At 43.5% G+C, this 21,571-nt stretch overlaps 1 protein-coding gene and 1 pseudogene across 1 annotated transcript; one reads left to right on the top strand and one right to left on the bottom strand.

Annotated features, from left to right (window-relative positions):
* Positions 1 to 2,083: 2,083 nt before the first annotated feature.
* On the bottom strand, positions 2,084 to 2,455 carry LOC146893676 (small ribosomal subunit protein eS12 pseudogene; annotated as a pseudogene).
* Positions 2,456 to 7,383: 4,928 nt separating this feature from the next.
* Positions 7,384 to 20,756, top strand: LOC148121296 (glutathione S-transferase omega-1-like). The gene is made up of 6 exons (XM_087907817.1): positions 7,384 to 7,542; positions 7,644 to 7,752; positions 10,404 to 10,626; positions 15,743 to 15,841; positions 19,517 to 19,623; positions 20,307 to 20,756. Exons 1-6 carry the CDS (start codon positions 7,509 to 7,511, stop codon positions 20,458 to 20,460), a joined length of 726 nt encoding a protein of 241 aa, XP_087763943.1. The 5' UTR covers positions 7,384 to 7,508; the 3' UTR covers positions 20,461 to 20,756.
* The last annotated feature ends 815 nt before the right edge of the window (positions 20,757 to 21,571 follow it).

The following is a 21,571-nucleotide window of genomic DNA, read 5'->3' as shown; positions in this document are numbered from 1 at the left end:
TAGGGCAACCATTGCAGTACACAGCAAAGGTGCTATTTTAGAGAAAACTTCTAAAATTAGGGATTCTATAATGCATGGCTTAGTGGCATGACCTTGAGAGAAGGTTGCGATTCTGCTCTGAGGAATCATCTGCCATGTTACTTGGCTCTGGACACTGACTAAAGGCTTGAGGGGGAATAGGTTCCTTGCTAACACTTTCTCCTCTTTGCTTGCCATTTGTGTATCATCTGAAGCCTTGCTGGTTTTATCTTGCTTTAGTCCTAAGGAACTCATAGAGTATAAACATCCTGGCCGCTGCTGACAGCATGTTTCTGCTAAAACTAGTTAAAGCTGCAGGTTTTTGTTGTTGTTGTTGTTGTTTTGTTTTTGTTGTTGTTGTTCTTTCACTGGGTTCCCTATATGTCTCAATTCGTCTTAACATCCCACAAAAGCTCAAAGACAGTGACACTTTCAGCACATTCTATTTTTCCTCCTGTGATGTGACTTTCTGCCGATTGCTTTGTCCTCCCTGGTGTTTCATGTTTCTCTGTTCCTTTGGACTAGAGAACTGGGCTCTCCCACACAGGAGCATGCTCTGTGGCTTCCCTGCCAGGGTGAGTTGACAGTACATGCTGTGTTGTTTGGCAAAAGCTTGAGTCAACAGGAAGTCAGTGCTGAGGGAGTAGTGATTGTGCTTGGCTTCAGATCAAACAATGCAAAAAGGACTTTTGATATTTGGGAACTGGAGGCAGGAGGACTGTGAAATTAATGCCTGTCAGGGTGACACAGCAAAAGTCTGTCTCAAGCTCAACAAAGTGGATGTTTACATAAAATGTGCACTACAGATGTGTGGTCCCATTTCACAGTCGGTGCAAATGGAGAGTAGGTGCAGTTGGTGAAGTGTGTGTTTGTTCTTAGTTTACAACTAAAACCCAGGTCTCCTGAAAGATACAAAGCTAGAAGGAGGGCTGTGAGGGAAGCTGGCTGAATTAAATATAAGGTCAAGTGGGAAGGGGAAATATCTGTCAGTTAAATCATAGCAACATTGGAGGACTTTTACTTTGCGTGAATAAATCACTCTTTTAAACCCAGGCAAACTGTTTTCATAACACAGCTTCTTTAGAATAGATTCTTTTTTCCTGTTTTAATCTGTTGAGTCTAAGAAAAGGAAATTGCATGTGGCATAAATTGAAATATTGCTTCAGCCTGCTTATTTTGAACCCAGATCATCTGAAATGCATTTTAGATCATGCCTGTCGTCTCCAGAGTTGTTACCTTCCAGCACTAACTACCCTCTGTGCCTATAATAGCTTTTCATTTAAGGACACAGCAAATGTGCTCTCTTACTGTCTGGGGTTTTATTCCAAGCCATGGGCATCTGTCCTGCGGGTTCAAACAGCAGTACTGTTTCCACCCAGCGAACCGCAATTTGAGGACAAATCCCTGCTTTCGGAGGTGTTAAACCATGAGGAAATGTGACTCTGAGAAAAGACACGGTACGGTAGCAGTTTTCAGAGAGTCTAGGGCCAGACTGCAGTTGGGAAAGCAGCTCTGTCCTTTTAAAGTGTATTGATTTTGAGCTAACATCTGAACTGTCTTAGTTAGGTCTTCATTGCAGTGAAGAGACATCATGACCACAGAAGCTCTTACACAGGAAACATTTAATTGTGGTGGCTCATTATAGTTCAGAGGTTCAGTCCATCATGGTGTGGAGTGTGGAGATTGCAGGTAGGCATGGTGCTGGAGAAATGGCCCAGTGTAAAGGATACACTTCCTCCAACAATGCCACACGCCACTCCCTATGAGCTCAGTGGGGCCAAATACATTCAAACGACTACAGACCTCTAAGTTTCTCATCCATGAGAGGATCCTATCAACAGCACTCAATTCTCTCTCTTTCTGTCTTAAACAGGTGAACAGTGACATAGATTATCTTTGAACATACTATTCTGCAGCATTTTAATTTAATACTATATATTGAATTTATTTATACTTGCATAAATAGCTCTACTTCATTTTTTAGACAGTTGCCTTTTAACAATGCAAGTTTTTATATTCTCCCCCCATGAGGCAAAATATTTTTTATTCATTTCTTTGGTGTAAATTATTCTTTGATGACATCCTTGACCTGTGATTCTTTACCATAATTACTAACCCTTGCGCAAATGAAGCCAACCACTCTCCTTGGCTGTCCGTCTACACCCATTTATCAGAGGCCTACCTATTCTCCTGATTCCTTGTCTTCAGCCTTCATTGTGCTGCTGTGGTGCTCAGCACAAAGTTCCTCTACCAACTTGACATACACAGGCTCATCCCTATTGGATGCAAACACACAATGATGGGCTTGGCGCTTGTCTAAGACAGCGTCACATATGCCACATGCTAGGCTCTTGTGGATGAGGGCAATCTTCAGCACCTCTTGAAAAGCAGCATTAATGTCCCTTACACCTCCAGCAGCAAAGTCTTCCTTGGCCATGGTGGTAGATTATGAGCCTTGGCGGTGACAGGGAAAAGATGCTTTTCTATTGTAAAGAATCAGTGTCTTAGCCATGCATGGTGGCGAATGCCTTTAATCCTAGCACTTTGGGAGACAGAGACAGGTGGATCTCTGTGGATTCAAAGACTGGTGTACATAGTGAGTTCTAGGATAGACCGGACTATGAAGAGAGACATTTTCTCAAAATGGAAAAAAAATCACTTTCTTAAAATGTTTTTCAGAATAACATATAGTAAAATATTGCTACTGTGAGGACCAGCCTCCAGGAGCTCTGTGTTTGAGGGGACTCTACAGAGTTGGCAAACATCAACCAACTTGACTTTTCTATCTGAGAGAGTAAAATTTAATTCTCTGGGGCTGTCAAGGAGGGTTAAACTTAACTCTCTGGGGCCAGTGGAAAGGGGAACACACACGCACACACACACACACACACACACACACACACACACACACACACACTCTTAGGACATTTCTCTCTCTCTCTCTCTCTCTCTCTCTCTCTCTCTCTCTCTCTTTCTCGTCTTTATTTTTACTTTCAGCTTATATAGCCCAGCAAAATCTTTTAAACAATATAGAAAGTATAATGTCATTGCATTCTATTTTCAAGTGAATGATTATAATGAATACAGATAAAAAAGCGTGTTTCCCATTCCCCTCACACGAGTAAACATCCCTTTTACTATGGATTATAACAAATTACTCCAACAAGCACATACATTCCTATCCAAGCAACTGATAGTGTAAGTGAGCAAGGTATTTTTTCTCTGGCTCTTTGGCACCCTGCATTTTGCAGTTACAAAGAAAGGATCAATCACTTTATTACTTATCTCAAAAGATAATCTTATAAGTAATCTTAAAAGAATCAAAAACCTAAACTTTTACATGTGAAAAAGAGCCACCTCTATCTAAATCCTCAGGGAACATATTGTTTTTTATTGACAGGTTTTTAAAATATAAATGAAGCTGAGGGCAGACATGGGCACAAGTAGTTAATCGTCACTCTTGATCACCAACCAGTCCCAGCAAGAAAGACTCACCAGTCAATAATAATTTTGCTGCTTTGTTCTTGTTCCCTGAGCTCAGTGAGTCCCTCACTCAACTATGTGGCTTTCTGAAATTATAGATTGTTTCCTTGGTTCTTTTTTTTTCTTTAACCTCAAAGCTATCAAAGCTAACAAAAACATCTCAGCCTACCCCTAAGTCATATATAAAGCTTTGTTTTAGCTATAATGCACCCTGATACCTGTGAACTCATCTCTCAACATTAAGATAAAAAGGAATTGACCTAGCTGGGCTTCTGTGACTCAGCTGTTTCTCTTCATCCTTGACCTAAGCTACAGTCTACATGGCTCCTTACGAGAAACTCACGTGTCCTAGGTGTGCTTTCCTTTTGTCCTCTGCAACCTCTGTTTTTACCTATATTAGTTTTTCCATTAAGCAAACCTCTATTAGAATCCCTTGCTATACTTAGTAAAGGCCATTAATCATCAAAATCTTATTTAACCTAAACTATTAAAATCATTAAAAACTATTAAACTATTAAATTAAAATCATTAAACTATTAAAATCATTGCTTCAATTAAACAGTACAACTTAGGAGGAAATCATCTTCATAATAATCCACAGGTAAAAGTGCCCAGTAGAACAGGATATTTTCAAGAGATAATCACATTACATGAAGGGCAGTGGGATCTCCCCATGCCCATTCACACCATGTCAGATACCAGAGAAAAATGGCACTGGCAAACATGTAAGGCATAAGAGCAGCAAGAGACATTCTGGGGCTGAGGCTTGCTATCCAGGATTCACCCATCAGAGCTTTCCTTCCTGGGGGGCCGACCCCCTGAGGTCAACTGCCATTTGGTGCTCTCCTCTGACATGGCCACTGGTAATAAGAAATATGCAAAGTTCTCAAATGACAGCAGAGCCTGCCTTGATCATGTCCCTGCCCCCACTTCATCCATGTCACGGCAGTGCCACTGTCTAGAAGACGTCTTCCAGCCAAACAAAAGTGGCCAAAATTCTTGAATCATCCCCTTGCACAACATGAACTGGTCCTCCCCCTTTCCCTGTTGACCAAGGTTACTGTCCTGCCTGGTCCTGCAGTCATTCAGTCCCAAAGAAATGCATAGAGGTCTACATTAATCATAAACTAGTTGGCCTATTAGCTCAGGCTTCTTATTAATTGATTCTTACATCTTAACCCATAATTCTTGTCTGTGTTACCATGTGGCTTGCTTGGTACCTTTCATCAGTGAGGCATTCACATCAGCATCCTCTGCGTCTGGGTGACGTCTGAAGACTGAGCTTTCCATATCCCGGAATTCTCCTGTTCTCCTCGCCCTGCCTCTACTTCCTGCCTGGTGGTCCTACCTTCACTTCCTGCCTGGCTACTGGACAATCAGCATTTTATTAAAATAATAAAAGATAAAAGACCACTGACCCGCAGCAATTCCCTTTTGGTAATGCATTACCAATTGAAGGGAACTATTACCCTAAAGTCTGTCAATAGTTTTTCTTGCTTTTTAATTCTACCACATATACAGATGCTGCAATAACCAATGTGTGTTTCATTTTGCATGTCTTAAAGTTAATACATAGTCATAATGTATCGCTTACTGTGCCTTGCTTCTAGAACTCAGTCATGTTCCTGGGATGCACTTGAGTAGGAAGCTAGGTCTGCAGTTTATTGGTTTCCATTACATGAATAAACCACTTTTAATTCATTTTCCTCTCTGTTTAACTGAAGCTCCTTTCTTTCTATACCATTTGTTCCTGTTTAGCTTCTCATTTTGAGGATATTTTTTATCTTCATTGACCAGACTCTGGCCTTCCTGCCTTATTCACTCAACCAAAGTTTAGCCAGTATCTTTCCATAGAATTCTTTGATGAAGTCCATTTTCCCTGCTAGGGACTGTCATAGAATTAATTAAACCAAACAGATAGTTTATTAACTGGAGCCTGAGGCTAGATGCCCAATTCTAGGCTGAGAAAAACAGATGAAAGCAAGTGTAAAAATATTTGAAAAAGTTTAACCAAAATGGCCATTTAGGTATCTCATCCCTCTTTCCCGATGCTGATGTGAGCTTTAGATTTAAGCAGAGGAAGAGTTTGGGGAGCGGGTAAGAGGTATGCACAATTAATAGCGCTGGTCAGGTTGTGATTTGGTTGAACCACAGCTTAGTCCGTGTCTACAAGATAACCTTGAAGGAGTCTTTATTGCTTGTATGGACAATCTGGTTCCCACAAGATGATGGCTCCTGTCTTGGGGTGTTCATCACATGAGACGATCTGTCAGCAACACTCTCTTATTCTTGCAATCCAGGTGTCTTCAGGCTTACAAGAATGACTGACACCACCCTGGTGCCTCTTCTCATATTTGGAATAGGGTGTTGCAAAAGCTAATAGTCAGCTACTTCAGTTATTCTTAACTTATAAAAACAAATGTTTCTATTTAAATATCAACTGTAAGGTAGTTAAGGTGACCTCTAACAACCTGAACTTAACCCTGTCAATGTAGATTATATATTTAAAAGTATGAAATTAGCCATCATTTTTTTGAAAAGTCACAGAAGGATGCTGTATCAAGTGTCCACATCTGGATAGTGAAGGTGGGCATTACTTAGATGTTAAAAATGTATTGTCAGGAGGGTTTTAAATTTTTTCATCTTTTTGCAATACATTTAATTCAGTTAATCTCTCCAGACCAATTATTGGTCTTCACAGCTACAAAATAAATAGTCCTGTGCCATTTTAACTGTGGTCAGCAGTGATAGATGCCCAGATGCCCCAATACTATGTTCTCAGCTTCCAGGACTTACACATGATCTCTACTATAATGCAGTCCAATAATCTTGTACAGTGGTTTGCTGTAACAATATTTTTTTCGTTGTTTCTTTGAAGAGTTCGTGCTTGCTCTCTGCTTATTAGACTGGCCAGATGGGAAGCCCCACCCACTAGGGTACTGCCGTTCTTTGAGTGGAATCTTTAGATATATCTGGCGGTCAACCCATGTTGGTATTTTCTTCCGTAGTTTTAGTGGACACAAGACAAACCAAGACCAAAAGTGTAGCAAGCTCCAAGGACATTCTCTGCTCCTCCAGTAATAGAGCTGGAAACAAATTCCAGACATATTCCCTAAATAGCACCAGAATTACTGGCTATCAACCATTGGCGGTGTGAATCCTGGTGCTCATCCTCTGCCCTACTTTCCCGACTCTTAAGTGAAAAGACGCAGTTTTGCACACACCCTCTGATCAGATCTTTTATTCTTTTTTTCCGGTGGACCCATGAAGCTAACTTTCCTCAGTCCACTGTGGAAAGTCAGCTTGTGTTCTTTCTAGGACTTCCAAACAAATGTTTTAATGGATTGAATTCTGAAAGCACAACCAGCATTCGGACACTAATGTTATCCAGATGTGTGGTCCTTTTGGTGGGCTAAAATGTGCTTCTGTGGGTGAGTAGGGATGGTGGCTCCTATGTAGGTAGTCCTGACAGAAAAAGGGAAAGTCTGTCCAGGATGCTAGACCACCTCCACGGAGTCGTAGGTTACAGCAGGAGCCTTTGAGGTGACCCAGGTCACAGGACCCAAGTCTTGGAAATCTTGGGGCAGAGCAAGAGCTGAGAGTAGGACCCAGGGGTTCCTAGCACCAAGGGTTGCAGAAGCCCAGAGGCCGGTACTGTTTGGGCTTCGGTGGCCAAGGACTGGGTATGGGAGGTAGAGGGAGGTCGGGGCTTGAGTCCTGTGTGAAGGCAGACAGGCGACCACTTTCTGCCTGGAGGAATGGGGTGTCTCTTAACGTCTCAGCTTTGGTGAATCTCCAGGCGGCCAGGGCATGATGCAAGGGACCATAGATCCTCTTTTTTAAGCGCTGAGCTGTGTGTGGGCGGGGCCAGATCCGAGTTAGTGGGCGCGGTCTGGGCGGGGCTGAGCGCTGGCACTTAAGGCAAGCCAAGGCTAGGTCATGTGCTTCCGGAGTTGCTTGCAAACAAGTGGGGGATCTTCGTGGTTCTTGGTCTGCATAGCTCAACGATGTCCAAGGCATCCGCCAGAAGCTTGGGGAAAGGTGAGGCAGTCCGCGGCGGTCAGGCTCCGGGGACCCGGGATGTCCGGGATGCCCCGGATCTCCGTGACATCTGGGCCGTGACCACCTCCTCTCTCCTGCAGGAAGCGCGCCTCCTGGTCCGGTCCCAGAGGGTCAGATCCGCGTCTACAGCATGAGGTTTTGCCCCTACGCTCAGAGGACGCGATTGGTCCTGAAGGCCAAGGGAATCCGGTGAGAAGGAGGGGGACGACTCCCTAGCCGCTGCCCAGGGCTGGTGGCGGGCTTGGCCACCTCGCCCCAGACCCTCAGAATGTTGGTTTGTGTTCAGCCTTTTGTAGGAGACTTAAGTTTCACCTCCCACCGCCTTTTATTTTTCAAGGGGAGAATAGCCGCGGGCTCCAGGGCTCTAGGTCAGCCAGCCTGTTTAAACATTCCATGGCTTGGAAAAGCCGTTTCTTCAGTAAAGTGAGTGGTTTGTACAAGATCGTTAAACACTGTGGAGGGTGTCTCAGCTCTGGTCCCTGGATTCTTGATCTATTGAGCTTCGCCTTCACCTAGAGGCAAAGGTCACAACTTGATCTGGCAAGCAGAGTTCTGAGTCAACCTTCATTTGCACAGAATGGCTCTAAAAACCTCTTTATAAAGCCTTATTATTGAAACTAACAGTAATTGACCTACAGGTCATTTATAATTGACGAGTCACTTGACTTTTCTCTGAGAATAATTATTAGACACCTGCTGTTTGGAAGACCTCTCTTAAGAAAAATTTCATGTATACAGTTGAAGTTTGTAAACTAATTTTAGTCCATAGAGAGAACTGGCTAGACAGATAACACTTTTCCCTAAATGATAAGATATATCCTAAAGAAGTATCTTAGAATTAACTCTCATTTCATAACAATATTGATTTCATTTGGATGAGAGAGCATGGTTTTGGACATATAAGGAAATATTTTCGCTAATATTTACCTTGTGCAAATTTTTCTGCGTTACTCAGAACTTTACCACTAAGAAACTCAAACTGAATTGAAAACTAAAAGGTATTTGCTGCCCACATGCAATGGGAAAGCCCAAGATCAGGGCACAGTGCCTTGTTTTAATGCTCCCCACTGAAACTCCACGTGGAAAAGAATTACATTTCTCACCAGCAGATTTCCCAAAGCAAATTTGAAATTATTTTACCATAACAGAGGAGAGGAAGGCTCTTATTGGGGAAGGTGGTACCTTCCGATAGTGCATATAACTAGGTTCCAGGATCGATTCTGAACCCCAGGAAACGTTTTTTTGGAGCAGTAACATGTTGCACAGGCCACCTCTGTCGCATGTTCTCTGTAAGGAGCATCCTCCATCCTGTGAGCGCAGGTGTGGCTCAGAATACTGGCATTCATCCGTGTATGTTCTTAGTCTTTACATCCCAGGACCCGCATTTCATTTTCAAAGTATAAGTCTCAGAGATGAGCATTGTTCTGTGGCAGAGGGTTTTGGTTTTCCCTTAGCAGCTGGTATGTATGTTCATTATACTGTCAGTACATGTACCTTTTAACACACACACACACACACACACACGTGTGCGCATGCATGCGCGATGAACCTTTTTACATGCATGCTTGTGAGCTTACTTCAGTGTTCACATTGGGTATTTGTTTTTGTGAAGGATTATGTAGTTAAATCCATAAACTAAATCTGCTCAGTTGTGGGCGAGGAAACAGGAAATCAGAGGTGTTAGGATACCTAACTTTTGAGTGATCTGGCCTTCTGGACACTGCACCTGATTTGAGTTATACAGACTTTGCTTTATGGCTTAGAACACTTCCTTCTCTTATAGTCTCTGCAAGATACAGTGCGTGTACAATTACAATCTGGATTTAGCCTGGCTCCAGTGGACTCCTTTATTCTTTTGTACAAATTTTAAAAATTATTTTTCATGTGTGTGTGCATATGTGTGTGTGTGTAAGTGTGCGTATGTGTTTATATGCACCATGTGCTTGCGGGAACCCACAGAGCAGAAGAGGGCATTGGATCTCAGGGAACTGGGGTTCAGACTGTTGTAAACACTGTCTTGGAAACCTAAATCCTTAACCACTGAACCATCTCTCCAGCCCCATACTCTTTATGATTTTTAATCCCCCTTTTTTATGAAAACATATCAACTCATGTGGATTTAATCTGATACATTTTATGAGATGTTTAGGATTTAAAAATGCCATTGTAAGGATTTCAAAATTTATATTAACAAAATGAATTGTTGAATCAAAATGAAATGAGTTTTTAGTAGGCTGATTCTAATATACTGAGTGGGTATGAGCACAATCCAGTTAGTTGCCTCCTATCAAGATCCAGAAGACACCAGCATCCCCATGTTCCTTGCCTCACTGTTCACAACAGTGTGACCCAATGGCCATGGACAGATGAGCAGATAAAGAAAAGGTGCTTTGTAAGTACATAGTGTCACACCCTGAGATAGAGTTTCCCTGTGTGGCTTTGGAGCCCGTCCTGGAACTCACTGTATAGACCAGGCAGCTCCCAAACTCCCAGAGATGCGCCTGCCTTTGCCTCCCGAGTGCTGGGATTAAAGGCGTGTGCCACCACAACCCGAGGGCCCACCTTTCAGCTGAAGGAAAGTCTACAGAGTGACGAAGATGGACCCTGGGGACCTTAAGTGAAACAAGTCAGGTAAAAACAAAGGGGAGCTCTGTGTGATTCACTTGCAGGAGGGCATGGGAACCAAGTTCTCAATCTGAAAATGTGGTATGGTGACGACAAAGGCAGAACTCCCTTCCTAAGTCCGAGTCTCATCCACTAGGTAGATGGGAGAACCAATCGATGCTAATTCAGGAAAACAGAAAATGCCCTGCTCTCTTCAGTAGCCTTGTTTCTTCCAGGCACGAAATCATCAACATCAACCTGAAAAACAAACCTGAGTGGTTCTTCCAGAAGAATCCGTCTGGGCTGGTGCCGGTTCTGGAGGACAGTCGGGGTCGCTTGATCTGCGAGTCCCTCATCACTTGTGAGTACCTGGATGAGGCGTACCCGGAGAAGAAGTTGTTCCCAGATGACCCTTATGAGAGAGCTTGCCAGAGGATGATCTTAGAGTTATTCTCTAAGGTACGTGTATGAAATCCCAGCTGGTGTTTTGTTTTAAGCTAAATCAGCGTTGCTCCTTCGTGGTGGTTCAGGGCCAAGGGACATGAACAGAGGACCATATTCCACTGCTGTGCCCAGCCGGGCTCTGGCGCCCTGCTCCCTGCTTGCCTTTCACAGCCGGCCCTCTTGCTCTTTCTCCTGACTCTACCCCTGATGAGTCCCCCTGTCCAGCCCCGTCTTGCCACATGGCCCCTCATCTCTCTCAGCTTTTGCTGGGAGTCTTCTCCCTTCTTTTACTTAGTTTAGGCGGCCTTGTATATGCTTGAACCTGCTGCCCTCCAGAAACATGTCCAGGCAGCTCAGGACTCCAGCTCTGTTCCCATAAGCTTTTCCTCGCTGAGGCTCTGGGCCCTCTGCCCTGGTAACTGCACGTCTTCTTCGCCTTGCGAATGTGAGCTCCATGAAGAGAGAGCTGTGCGTCTGTCACTGATTGCTTACTGCTTGAAAACATTCAGACTGGGTGCTCTGGGGCAGATTTCTTGTTTCACCTCTAGCGTTTTAGGTCACGTCTAAACAGATCTAACACACAGTGCCCAGAGCTGACTCAAGTGCCATGGCCAGTCTTTAGCAGTGACGATCCACTGAAGTTTCTGGGGGAAAATGTTGTGGGAGTAACTTCCGCTGCCTCAACCAATAGTCGCTGAAATACGAGCCCACAATGCAGCGGGGAGCGACTTCCGCTCCGTCAGCCAATAGCTGCTGAAATACCAGCCCACTGGGGCGTGGTATATTTCTCTTTTAAAAAGAGAAGCATATCCGGAATAGGCCCTCTTGGTTCCGGCTCTTGGTTCCGGTGCTCGGTCTCGGCTGTTGCTCCCGGCTCCTGCTCCCGCGACTAGGCTCCCTTCCTGACGGTTTATGGTGTATGTAAGTTTTACCCCCCGCCAAATAAATAACCCCTTAAAACATAACTGGTGTGGGATTGATTCGTTAATAATTGGCGCCCAACGTGGGGCTCGAACCCACGACCCTGAGATTAAGAGTCTCATGCTCTACCGGGATAATTGAATTATGGGATAATAGCTTTGTACTTGTGAGTTATTGTTTTTAGACAAATATATTGGTATTGATTCTTATATATTGATACAAACTTAAATTATGTTGACTATTTTAGGCATGCATGCTTCTACCTCTGTTTAAAATATTTTTATATATTGACATATATATATATTGTATTGATATATGTATATTTTACCATATTGCATTGTACACTTCTACCTCTGATTAAGATACTTATATATTGTTTATGTATTGATATATATATTTACCATATTGCAATGTATACTTGCACATTATTTATACTTGGAGGTCATATTGTCCCCATTTATTGCACAGTTGTTTACTATTTCAGTCTTTAAATTAGATAGATATTGAGAATAATATAGATCAATAGTCATCTAAGTTTGTCATTTATAATTAGACTAATCAGGTTCTTTAGATACATAGACATTATATTCAATATAGATAGATAATCTTCAACCTCTTCAAAGAGCTGTAGAAAATGGCCTTTAATCTAACTCAGAGTTCTATGGTAGGGAGACACAATCGCTCCTGGCAACACTGATCTATTCCCGAGAGAATGTTGAGCACCAAAGACACTCCACCTGGAGCCTTTCTTCTTGGCAAAACTGGCCTTTGGGTAAAGAAATGCCCATACCTCAACTACTGACAGAGTTACAGAGTATCCATAAATGGATAAAACAGGACTGTCATATCCTGCCAAGACAGGATAAGATAGTTTTAAAAAGTTCCTTGCCTTTGAAAATGGTATGTCAGTTACGTTAGGCCTTAGTCAAAGTTGGTTGCTTCAACGCTGCAAACATGATTTTGGGTGTTTGCCCAGGTAGCCAATTGTCTATGTGATTTGTTACATGTTCTGAAAGTTTGATTGCACTTCCTAATAACTCAGGTAACATTATTTCCCTTCTCAGATCTTTGATGGGATTGAAGATTATATAAACGTAGTTACTTTCTTTTCATGACATGGCCAAGTTATTTCTTATACAAGACTTAAGCTAGTTAGAATAGGATATTTGTATTTATTGTATATAATTGTGTAGGTTTATACTTGCTGTATATAATTTCATAGTAGGCTTAGAACTCTCTTACTTAAACAAAAGGGGGAGGTGTTGTGGGAGTAACTTCCGCTGCCTCAACCAATAGTCGCTGAAATACGAGCCCACAATGCAGCGGGGAGCGACTTCCGCTCCGTCAGCCAATAGCTGCTGAAATACCAGCCCACTGGGGCGTGGTATATTTCTCTTTTAAAAAGAGAAGCATATCTGGAATAGGCCCTCTTGGTTCCGGCTCTTGGTTCCGGTGCTCGGTCTCGACTGTTGCTCCCGGCTCCTGCTCCAGCGACTAGGCTCCCTTCCTGACGGTTTATGGTGTATGTAAGTTTTACCCCCCGCCAAATAAATAACCCCTTAAAACATAACTGGTGTGGGATTGATTCGTTAATAGGAAAATGTGATTTTACATCTTATTTATCGTCAGAGTGGATTAATTCAAATTAGTATTAGCAGAGATGACCGAAAGCCATGTGTTTAGACACCAGGAATAGCGATTCTCTCTTACATCCAGTCAGATGAATTACTTTCCAGTATATAAAGGAGCACTTTGTCTATAAAGAAAGAAATTGTTTTTTTTTTTTTTTATAAAAAACATTAAGAAGAAGGGAGATGGACAAGGATAACATTCTGGTTTGGAGACACTGCAGAACGGCAGGGGAGTCATCTGGCTTAGTAGAGGAAGTGGCTGGAAAGTTTACCTGGAATGCTGGAGGGTGTGGAAGTGCAGGCCAAGGTGGCTGTATGCAGAGTGTCTCTCTGCAAGCGCAAGGTCTCCAGTGCAAATCCTCAGCACTCCATAAAAATCTGGGGTGTCTGTGTGCCTGAAGCCCCTGCACTGCTGGTGTGTGTGTGTGTGTGTGTGTGTGTGTGTGTGTGTGTGTGTGGCGCATGTAGTGGCAGGGAGGGTAGCATCACCCTGTTCTGGAGAGCTCCCTGCCCAGCCAGCCCAGGTAGCCCAGCCTAAACCACAAATATCTGACTCGGCAAAAGACCCTGTCCATGGCAGTAAGGTGACGAGTGACAGAGGAAGTCAACATGTTCTGCTCTGCCTCTACATGCACATGCATGGGTAGAAAGCACCCACACACTCCAGTACATGTGACCCCTCCCCAACACACACACAGACACACAGATACAGACATACACACATGCTCACACACCCACGTTCTATGATTTATTTACTGACTAGAAAGAAAGTGCAGAAAGCAACACTAGGGTTCCCCACCATTCTTCTCGTTTATTGGGGGGAAAGGGCAGCCCCTGTGCCGGAGGCCATGACTCATCACAACAGAGATGCCCTCTGACCTGCTGGAGGGGCTAGTCATCTTCACTCCTGGGCACTTGCAAAAGAGGCACAAGACAGTACTATGTAAAGACTTGTGTGTCGCTGGAGGCTTGTGGAACCCAAGCCACACAAAATACATTTTTAGGGAAAGCCAAAATTGAGAGCATTGCAGTGGGGAACTGACAAAATAATATTGAGCAGCTATTAAGGGACAGTATGGGTCAAAGATGGCAGTGTGGATTGGAGGGGCTGTGTGTGGGTCATCAGCCCACAAAAGGGCCAACTGTGCTGACATCGATGGGAGTTCCTTTCCTCTCTCACAATGAGGTCATCGTCAAGAGCTGAGTATCAAAACTCACAACTCCAACCACACTCATTAAAGCTTCGGCCACCACACCTGTCGTTTCTTCAGGGACTCAAGTCCACTTTGAATAGTCTTTTGTGGGTCTAAGAGGAACTCAGAAAACTGCTCTTCCCAGCTCCCTTTGCAACTGGGGCCATGGCCTGTGGCCTAGGCCCTTCCTGTGCCGTTAACTAAGACAAGAGCAGGGTGAAGGAACAGGCCTGGTGTGGACGGCTGGTGCCAGCCAAACAGGTGGCAGAGCTTCCAGTTAGAGGAGTGGTGGTGGTCGCAAGATTAAATTCTAGGGAGCAGTGGTGTTTCTGGTCGTCCCAGTGAGAGCAGTGCCAGTGCCCATGAATGCTCACTAGTGCTGGCTGCACTGACACCTCTTGGTTGGTCTATCTCAGTGTGATTCTAGAAAGTTCCAATGGTTCCAGGGCTATTTGGTCAGTTCTAGGCTGCTTGGTGTCTGTGAAATTTCTGGCTCAAATTTGGCAAAGTGGGTTTCATTTCCTGCAAATTATGAAATCCATGCAACCTTACATCCTTGTGTACAGCAAGGTTTGTAAGCGCAGGCTGCAGTCTCTCTAAACATTAGGACTTGGTCCACACTTGTCTCTATGGCATTCTGGAGGGGTGTCAGGACTATGAGGGTCCTATTATGTCGAATATGTATGTTAGGTGTGAGGACTATGAGGGTCCTATTATGTTCATGTGTGTGTGTGTTGGGTGTGAGGACTATGAGGGTCCTATTATGTTCATGTGTGTGTGTGTGTGTTGGGTGTGAGGACTATGAGGATCCTATTATGTTTGAATGTGTGTTAGGTGTGAGGACTATGAAGGTCCTATGATGTAGGAGGGTCACCTGTCTATGTGTTACTTTCATTGGTTAATAAGGAGACTGCCTTGGCCTTTGATAGAACCGCAGCTTAGATAGGTGGAGTAGACAGAACGGAATGCTGGGAAGAAGGGAAGTGAGTCAGATGCCATTCTTCTCCTGCCCAAGATGGACGTGGGTTAGAATCCTCCCGGTAAGCCACAACCTCGTGGTGATATCCAGATTATTAGAAATGGTTAATCAATATGTAAGAGTTAGCCAAAAAGAGGCTAGATATAATGGGCCAGGCAGTGTTTAAAAGAATATAGTTTCTGTGTAATTATTTTGGGGGTAAGCTAGCCATGAGCCGGGTGGTAGGACACAGCCCGCCGTTCCTTTTACAGTCCTATTATGTTCATATGTGTGTGTGTGTTGGGGGCATGACTATGAGGATCCAAGTATGTCTGTATGGGGGCAGGACTATAAGAGTTTTATTGTGTGTGTGCTGGAGGGCATTAGCCTCACACTGATAAATTAAAAAAAAACTATCCTCTGTCCAGGTGCCCTCTTTGGTTGTAAGCTTTGCTAGGACGACGAAGAAGGAAGACCATCCTGGCATAAAAGAAGAATTGAGGAAGGAATTGAGCAAGCTAGAGAAGGTACCCATTCTCTTAGCTTTCACCATAATAAATGTAATCTCTACCTACATCCTTTCCTTCCCCTCCTCCTTCAGATGCTCACCTCACAGTGGCTTTCTGATAATTAGAAATAGTACCAAGTAACAGTCAGTTACAACCGACTACTGTAGGCTGTTCTATTGATATAAATCAAAACATCTAAAAGTTCCATCACTGACTAGTTTTTATCTTTATTTAGTTTTGAGACAAGTGTTATTGTATCCCAGGCAAGCCTCAAACCCACTATGCAGCCCGTCCTGGCCTTAAACTCATGATCCTCCTGCCTCAGGACCTGAGGTCTACTGTCACAGGCATACATGACCACACATGGCTTATGGGCTTGAAGTATTTAGTACTTCAGCATTAAAGTAACAATGAAAAAATGTTACCTCATCTCCACAATATGTCACGTGTTTCCACTTTCCCCCCCATTTCCAGTCTATGTTCTTGTATTTAAAAGGAGAGTTTAACCTGGTTGTAATCACACAGCAGAAGCCTCACTATTGCTTTCCCTGCTGATGATGCAGTAAACATTTCCCACTCTGAAGTCGGCTAGGAATGCAGACACCGGAGGAGGCCCAGACTTTTGTTCCTTGGGGAGAGCTGTCCTTTGGATCTTGAGATAAAGCTTTCTGCTTGGTCTTGAGATGCTAGTTCACACTCGGTCACAGGGTTTGCTGGGGGAATCACAGATGCTGCCTTCAGTGGGGATGCAGCCAAGCACTTACTTATCACTGAGCGTGGACTTTGTTCTGGTTTCTTTTTCTTTCTGCAGTTTATTTCACTATAGCTTGTTACTAATTTTCTATTTTTAAGATTTTATTTTTTTATTACTTTTAATTATGTGTATGTGAGGGGAAGGGGCAGGTGGGTGCGGTCATACCTGCCTCCTCGGATCGGAAGTTAAAGGCAGCTGTGAGCCACCTGATGTGGGTGCTGGGAACCAAACTCCAGTTCTCTAGAGAAGCAGTACATGCCCCTTCACCTCTGAGCCCTCTCTCCAGCTCTAATCTGTTAATGCTTACATTTTTTAAAATTTATTTATTTGATTAATATGTATACAGTATTCTTTCTTCAGTCCAGAAGAAGGCACCAGGCCCCATTACAGATGGTTGTGACCTACCATGTGGTTGCTGGGAATTGAACTCAGGAGCTTTGGAAGAGCAGGCAATGCTCTTAACTGCTGAGCCATCTCTCCAGCCCCTAATGCTTACATTTTATACCTTTGGCATAAACAGAATCTAATGGCAGTTGCCAGGATCAATACAGTTGTAGTTGCTAGGGTACAATGATGTTTGCAAATGACACAGGCCAGGGTACACAAGATTAATGTCTTAAGGGCGGCTGTCCTGTGAAGTGACCACACTTGCTTCCTTGACTACTAAGGGGACATACAGAGAAAAGCAGAGCAGCCTGAACACGTCCCTGCCTGAGGGAGTGCTCGGTTTCTCAGGAAGGGAAAGACACACAGTGCCCCAGGAGCCAGGGCTCTGTCCAACCTGAAAATCCTTTGACTCATGCCTCCCTAGACGGCCGGACAGGCCAGGCCATGGTTCTCCTCGGTGGACTTACAGGGGATGGCATCTTGCTCAGCGGACTTTCACATGTATTATAGACTCAGTTAATAAAGAATATCTCTCCATGTGCACATGGGTTTGACCTAAAATTCACTATTCTGATACCTTGATTTGGGTCTGGTATCATGAATATCATAATCTCCTAAAATGGGTTCGGTAACTTCCCTTATTTTTCTAGCTCCTAAAACAATTTAACAGTGCATCTTAATTTGCGCCTGCTGTACTGGGCAGTTCAGTTTCTTGCATTCATTGTGGGGTTTTATATTTGTCCTTAAATCAGTTTTTGCTAATTCCTGGTTTTCTGTGGGACAGCATGGAGGCTGGAAAGATGCTGTCCACATTCTTCAGGTTCCTATTTTAGTGGTGAGAAGACAATTGATCAGACATAAACAGTCTACCCACGCTGTAAAAGATCACACAGCCTCTCAGGAAGACTGCAGAGGTCATTTGTAGTGGGCAAATTGGTTTGGTTCTGATCTTTTAAAATTCTTTGACTGTGTCACATATGAAGATAATGAGTTTCAGTCATATGCACCCTACCTTCCTACATCAGGTACAGGCTTAACAACCAAATAATACTCTCATTATCCCTCTTCGGTGAAACCCTAGTATCAGCTCATCTTCTTAAACTTCAGCAACATCCCATTTGAATTAAGTGCTACTCAAATAGTTGCCACCTGTTAATCCTTAATTCTGACCATTACTGGGATATCTTAACTATACTTTTAACTAAAAATTTACATTCAGAGACCCACCCAATGCATAAAAGAACAACTTGACAACTTTTTAAAAAATAAACACGTTATAGTACCAGAATCCATATTAAGAACCAGATACGAAGTTTGGGTTATTTCATACTTTGTACAAATGCAGCTATATAAAGTGCACGCCATTATAGCTTCTTATACTCTGCTTTAGTGTTTTAAGATTCATCTATGCTGTGTCCTTTCCACTTGCTGTGTAGTGTTCTAAGGTTTGAGAGTAACAAAAATTCTTTACTGTACTCTGGAGAGGCAGCAAAGCTCACAGTTGAGCTATTCCAAAGAGTGCTGCAGTGAACATCAGTGTGGGGGTCTCTGTGACCACCAGGGCTGGCAGAGTAACAGTCTGCATGAGGCAAGAAGGAAATCTGGCTCAACACGTCTCGGGAGCTGGTGTTGGTTTAAACTTCTAGGACTGACACCAGGCAGTTAATTTTAGGCATATTCAGTACAGTACAACCCTTCGAACACAGAGGCACAATGTCATTGAAACGCTTCTCAAAGTGCACGTCCTTAAGAAGGGCTGTAGAGATAGGTTACAGGTATTATCTTACTGGCCCAGGGGAGGATCTGGTGTAGTCTTGGTCAGACAGATAGTGTAGAGATCATCTGGGCTATCAGCCACCTCTGATCCTAGTTTTGGGAGCTTGAGATATCCCTTGGCCATATAATAAAACAAAGGTCACCTAGACTATTAGACACCTCCAGTATGGCTGTGGGAGTTTTGGGGAGCCATATCTATCAGGGGAGTTACCTAGGGTATTAGACAGCTCCACTCCCAGCCTTCTGACCAGTACAGGTTATACATCTCTTCCTTTGAAAAGACAACCCTGCCTGTTTAACATTCCTGGTTTCTCTAGTGCTATCATTGAGTGCTGGGACCTTTGTGTTCCCAACATATGTATACTACAGTGGTTCTCAACCTGTGGGCCATGATCCCTTTGGTGGTCAAACAACCCTTTCACCGGAGTCACCTAAGTCCATCAGAAAACATAGATATTTACACTAAGATTCATAACGGTAGCAAAATTACAGTTACACGGTAGCAATGAAAATATTTTTATGGTTGGGGGCCACCACATCATGAGGAGCTATATTAAGGGGTCACAGCAATAAGAAGGTTGGAACCATTGGTACACTGTTTAGACTTCCAAATAGAATTTCTGGGTTACAGAGGAGTTTTGGTCATATAAACACCCGACTTGACTCTATCAGGATAAAAGGACTTAGACATGTTCTACCTGATTTGCCTCTGTTGTTTTTGATGATGAATTTTCTGGTTGCACAAATAAACTTGTTGTCTCTTCTTTAACATCCAGGCTATGACTAATCGGAAAACAGCCTTCTTTGGTGGGGATTCTGTCTCTATGGTTGATTATCTTATGTGGCCTTGGTTTCAATGGCTGGAAGCACTGGAACTCAATGAGTAAGACATTTGAATATTTTGTGCATAATTTGGGATGAGAGTTGTAATATTATATATGGGATTTTCTGAACTAAGGTAAATATTTAATGTCACGGGCATGATGAGGACCAGCAGAGAGGAAAGTCTTGGGCGGACAGAACCTGTCAGGTTACCTGTTCATCGTCGTCCCGAGACCCCAGGGAGCAGGCGGCATCTATCTGTGGCATGAGCAGAACATTTAAAATTTTCCCTCTGCTGGTTAAAAATCCTCAGGTTGTAGACTTTTTTTAAGAGTTGACTACTTCTTACTTTCCACCTACTCTAAAGATTTCCATATTGCTTTTCTCAACTCCTGTTTTGTGTTTGACAGCTGGCCACACTGGCTTACTTCTGCATCTTAGAAATGGCAGCTATCTAGGGCGACCTCTACTCACATTTCATAGAGACGATCGGTATTTACCACTTAGCTGTCAATCTCAGTCTGAAGTTCTGTAACTGGACAAGTCTCTCACGCTTGTCTTGGCTTCCTCTTCTGCGAAACAAAGACCCCGACAATAGCCCTCAAATCTAAAGTTCCTGCTGGCATTTTAGGTGTTCTCAAATATACATTTTAAAGGCTTAGGGGGATAAGCTGCAGTAGTAATCTGGGACTGTGGGATGCCTGCCTGGTCCATCTAGCTCACCTCTCTCTTGTCTTCCCACAGGTGTGTAGCCCACACTCCACAGCTTAAGCTCTGGATGGCAGCCATGAAGAAAGACCCCATTGTATCTTCTGACTTAATTGATGCCAAGACCTTTCGTGGTTTCATAAGTCTCTACCAACAGGGCAGCCACGAGGCCTATGACTATGGGCTCTGAAGAGCATAGGCCTTGGTGAATGATATTTTCCTTGACTGATCTGAATGACATGATTTCATTTAGTCCAGTATTCTCCCTGGCTCATTTCTCACTGATTTGACTTTATGGCCTGATTAGATTTCCTTCTGGTCCCTCTACTGCTGTATTTCTATTTTTAGAATAATTCAATTCTAATGGTCCTAAGACTCTTCACTGAAAATCCCCAAACCATCATCTCTACTTTGAACTCCTGATTTCAAAAAAAAGTCAAAATTTTGATTCTTTATTCCTAAATTAAAAACTGCGATTTTCCATTATTTCCATCATTAATTCTCTTATTCTTATTGTGACCCTTGAATATTAAATCCAAACAGCGTCAAATCAGCGTGACTGGGTAGCCGCCTCCTCGAGTTCCCAGCTTCTAATTTCATTTCAAAGAAAAATAAAGAAAAAGAAAGAAAAAAAAATGAAGGAAGGAAGACTGATACAAAAAAATAAAGAAAAAGAGAAAGGAAGGAAGGAAGGGAGGGAGGGAGGGAGGGACGGAGGGAAGGAGGGACCAAGGAAGGAAGGGAGGAAGGAAGGAAGGATTGTCTGAGGGGGCGGGGGGGGGGCGCAGAAGAGAGTTAAGGAGCCCCTGGAGCAGATGTTATTGGCAGAGAGGCCATGGGTGATGGAAACTGAATCTTCCAATGGAAGGGCAGCAAACACTCCGAACCACCCCTGAATCACCTCTCTAGTTCCTACTTCTGGCCCCTTTCAAATCCTTCCAAATTCCATTAATAGACAGAAATTGGTGTCTCATATGCAATACCGTGAAGAACCACATCAGCCAATTAAGTATCTAAGACTGGATAAGCAAAGGGTGATATTTCCCCATTGAGAAAGGTTAATCAGATCACCCCCACACGAGAAGGTCGTCTGAGTGCCTCATTACTTTCTAGGGATGATGTGGCTGGTTCGGAGGTTAAGCCAGGCTCTAAGGTGATGGCAGAAGGATCTGGAAAACATATCCCGGAGGACCTTAGCAATGACATCCACCACGATCGGCTGGCTGGTTTTCTGATGTGTTTTCAGGTTTGCCAGCGAGAATCGTAGGGTGATTCGTTCTTCAGAGCACATAATAATCACC

The sequence above is a fragment of the Myodes glareolus genome, chromosome 7 (assembly GCF_982192425.1).
Source record: "Myodes glareolus chromosome 7, mMyoGla1.1, whole genome shotgun sequence".
NCBI lineage: Eukaryota > Metazoa > Chordata > Mammalia > Rodentia > Cricetidae > Myodes > Myodes glareolus.
The sequence above is the reverse complement of the archived record's forward strand: the minus strand, read 5'-3'. Positions and strand labels throughout refer to the sequence as shown.

Excerpts from the sequence above, each read along its gene's own strand:
- LOC148121296 (XM_087907817.1), top strand. The coding sequence starts at position 7,509 with ATGTCCAAGGCATCCGCCAGAAGCTTGGGGAAAG. Across the intron at positions 10,627-15,742 it reads TCTTAGAGTTATTCTCTAAG|GTGCCCTCTTTGGTTGTAAG; the intron begins GTACGTGTATGA and ends TCCTCTGTCCAG. Across the intron at positions 19,624-20,306 it reads GAAGCACTGGAACTCAATGA|GTGTGTAGCCCACACTCCAC; the intron begins GTAAGACATTTG and ends GTCTTCCCACAG.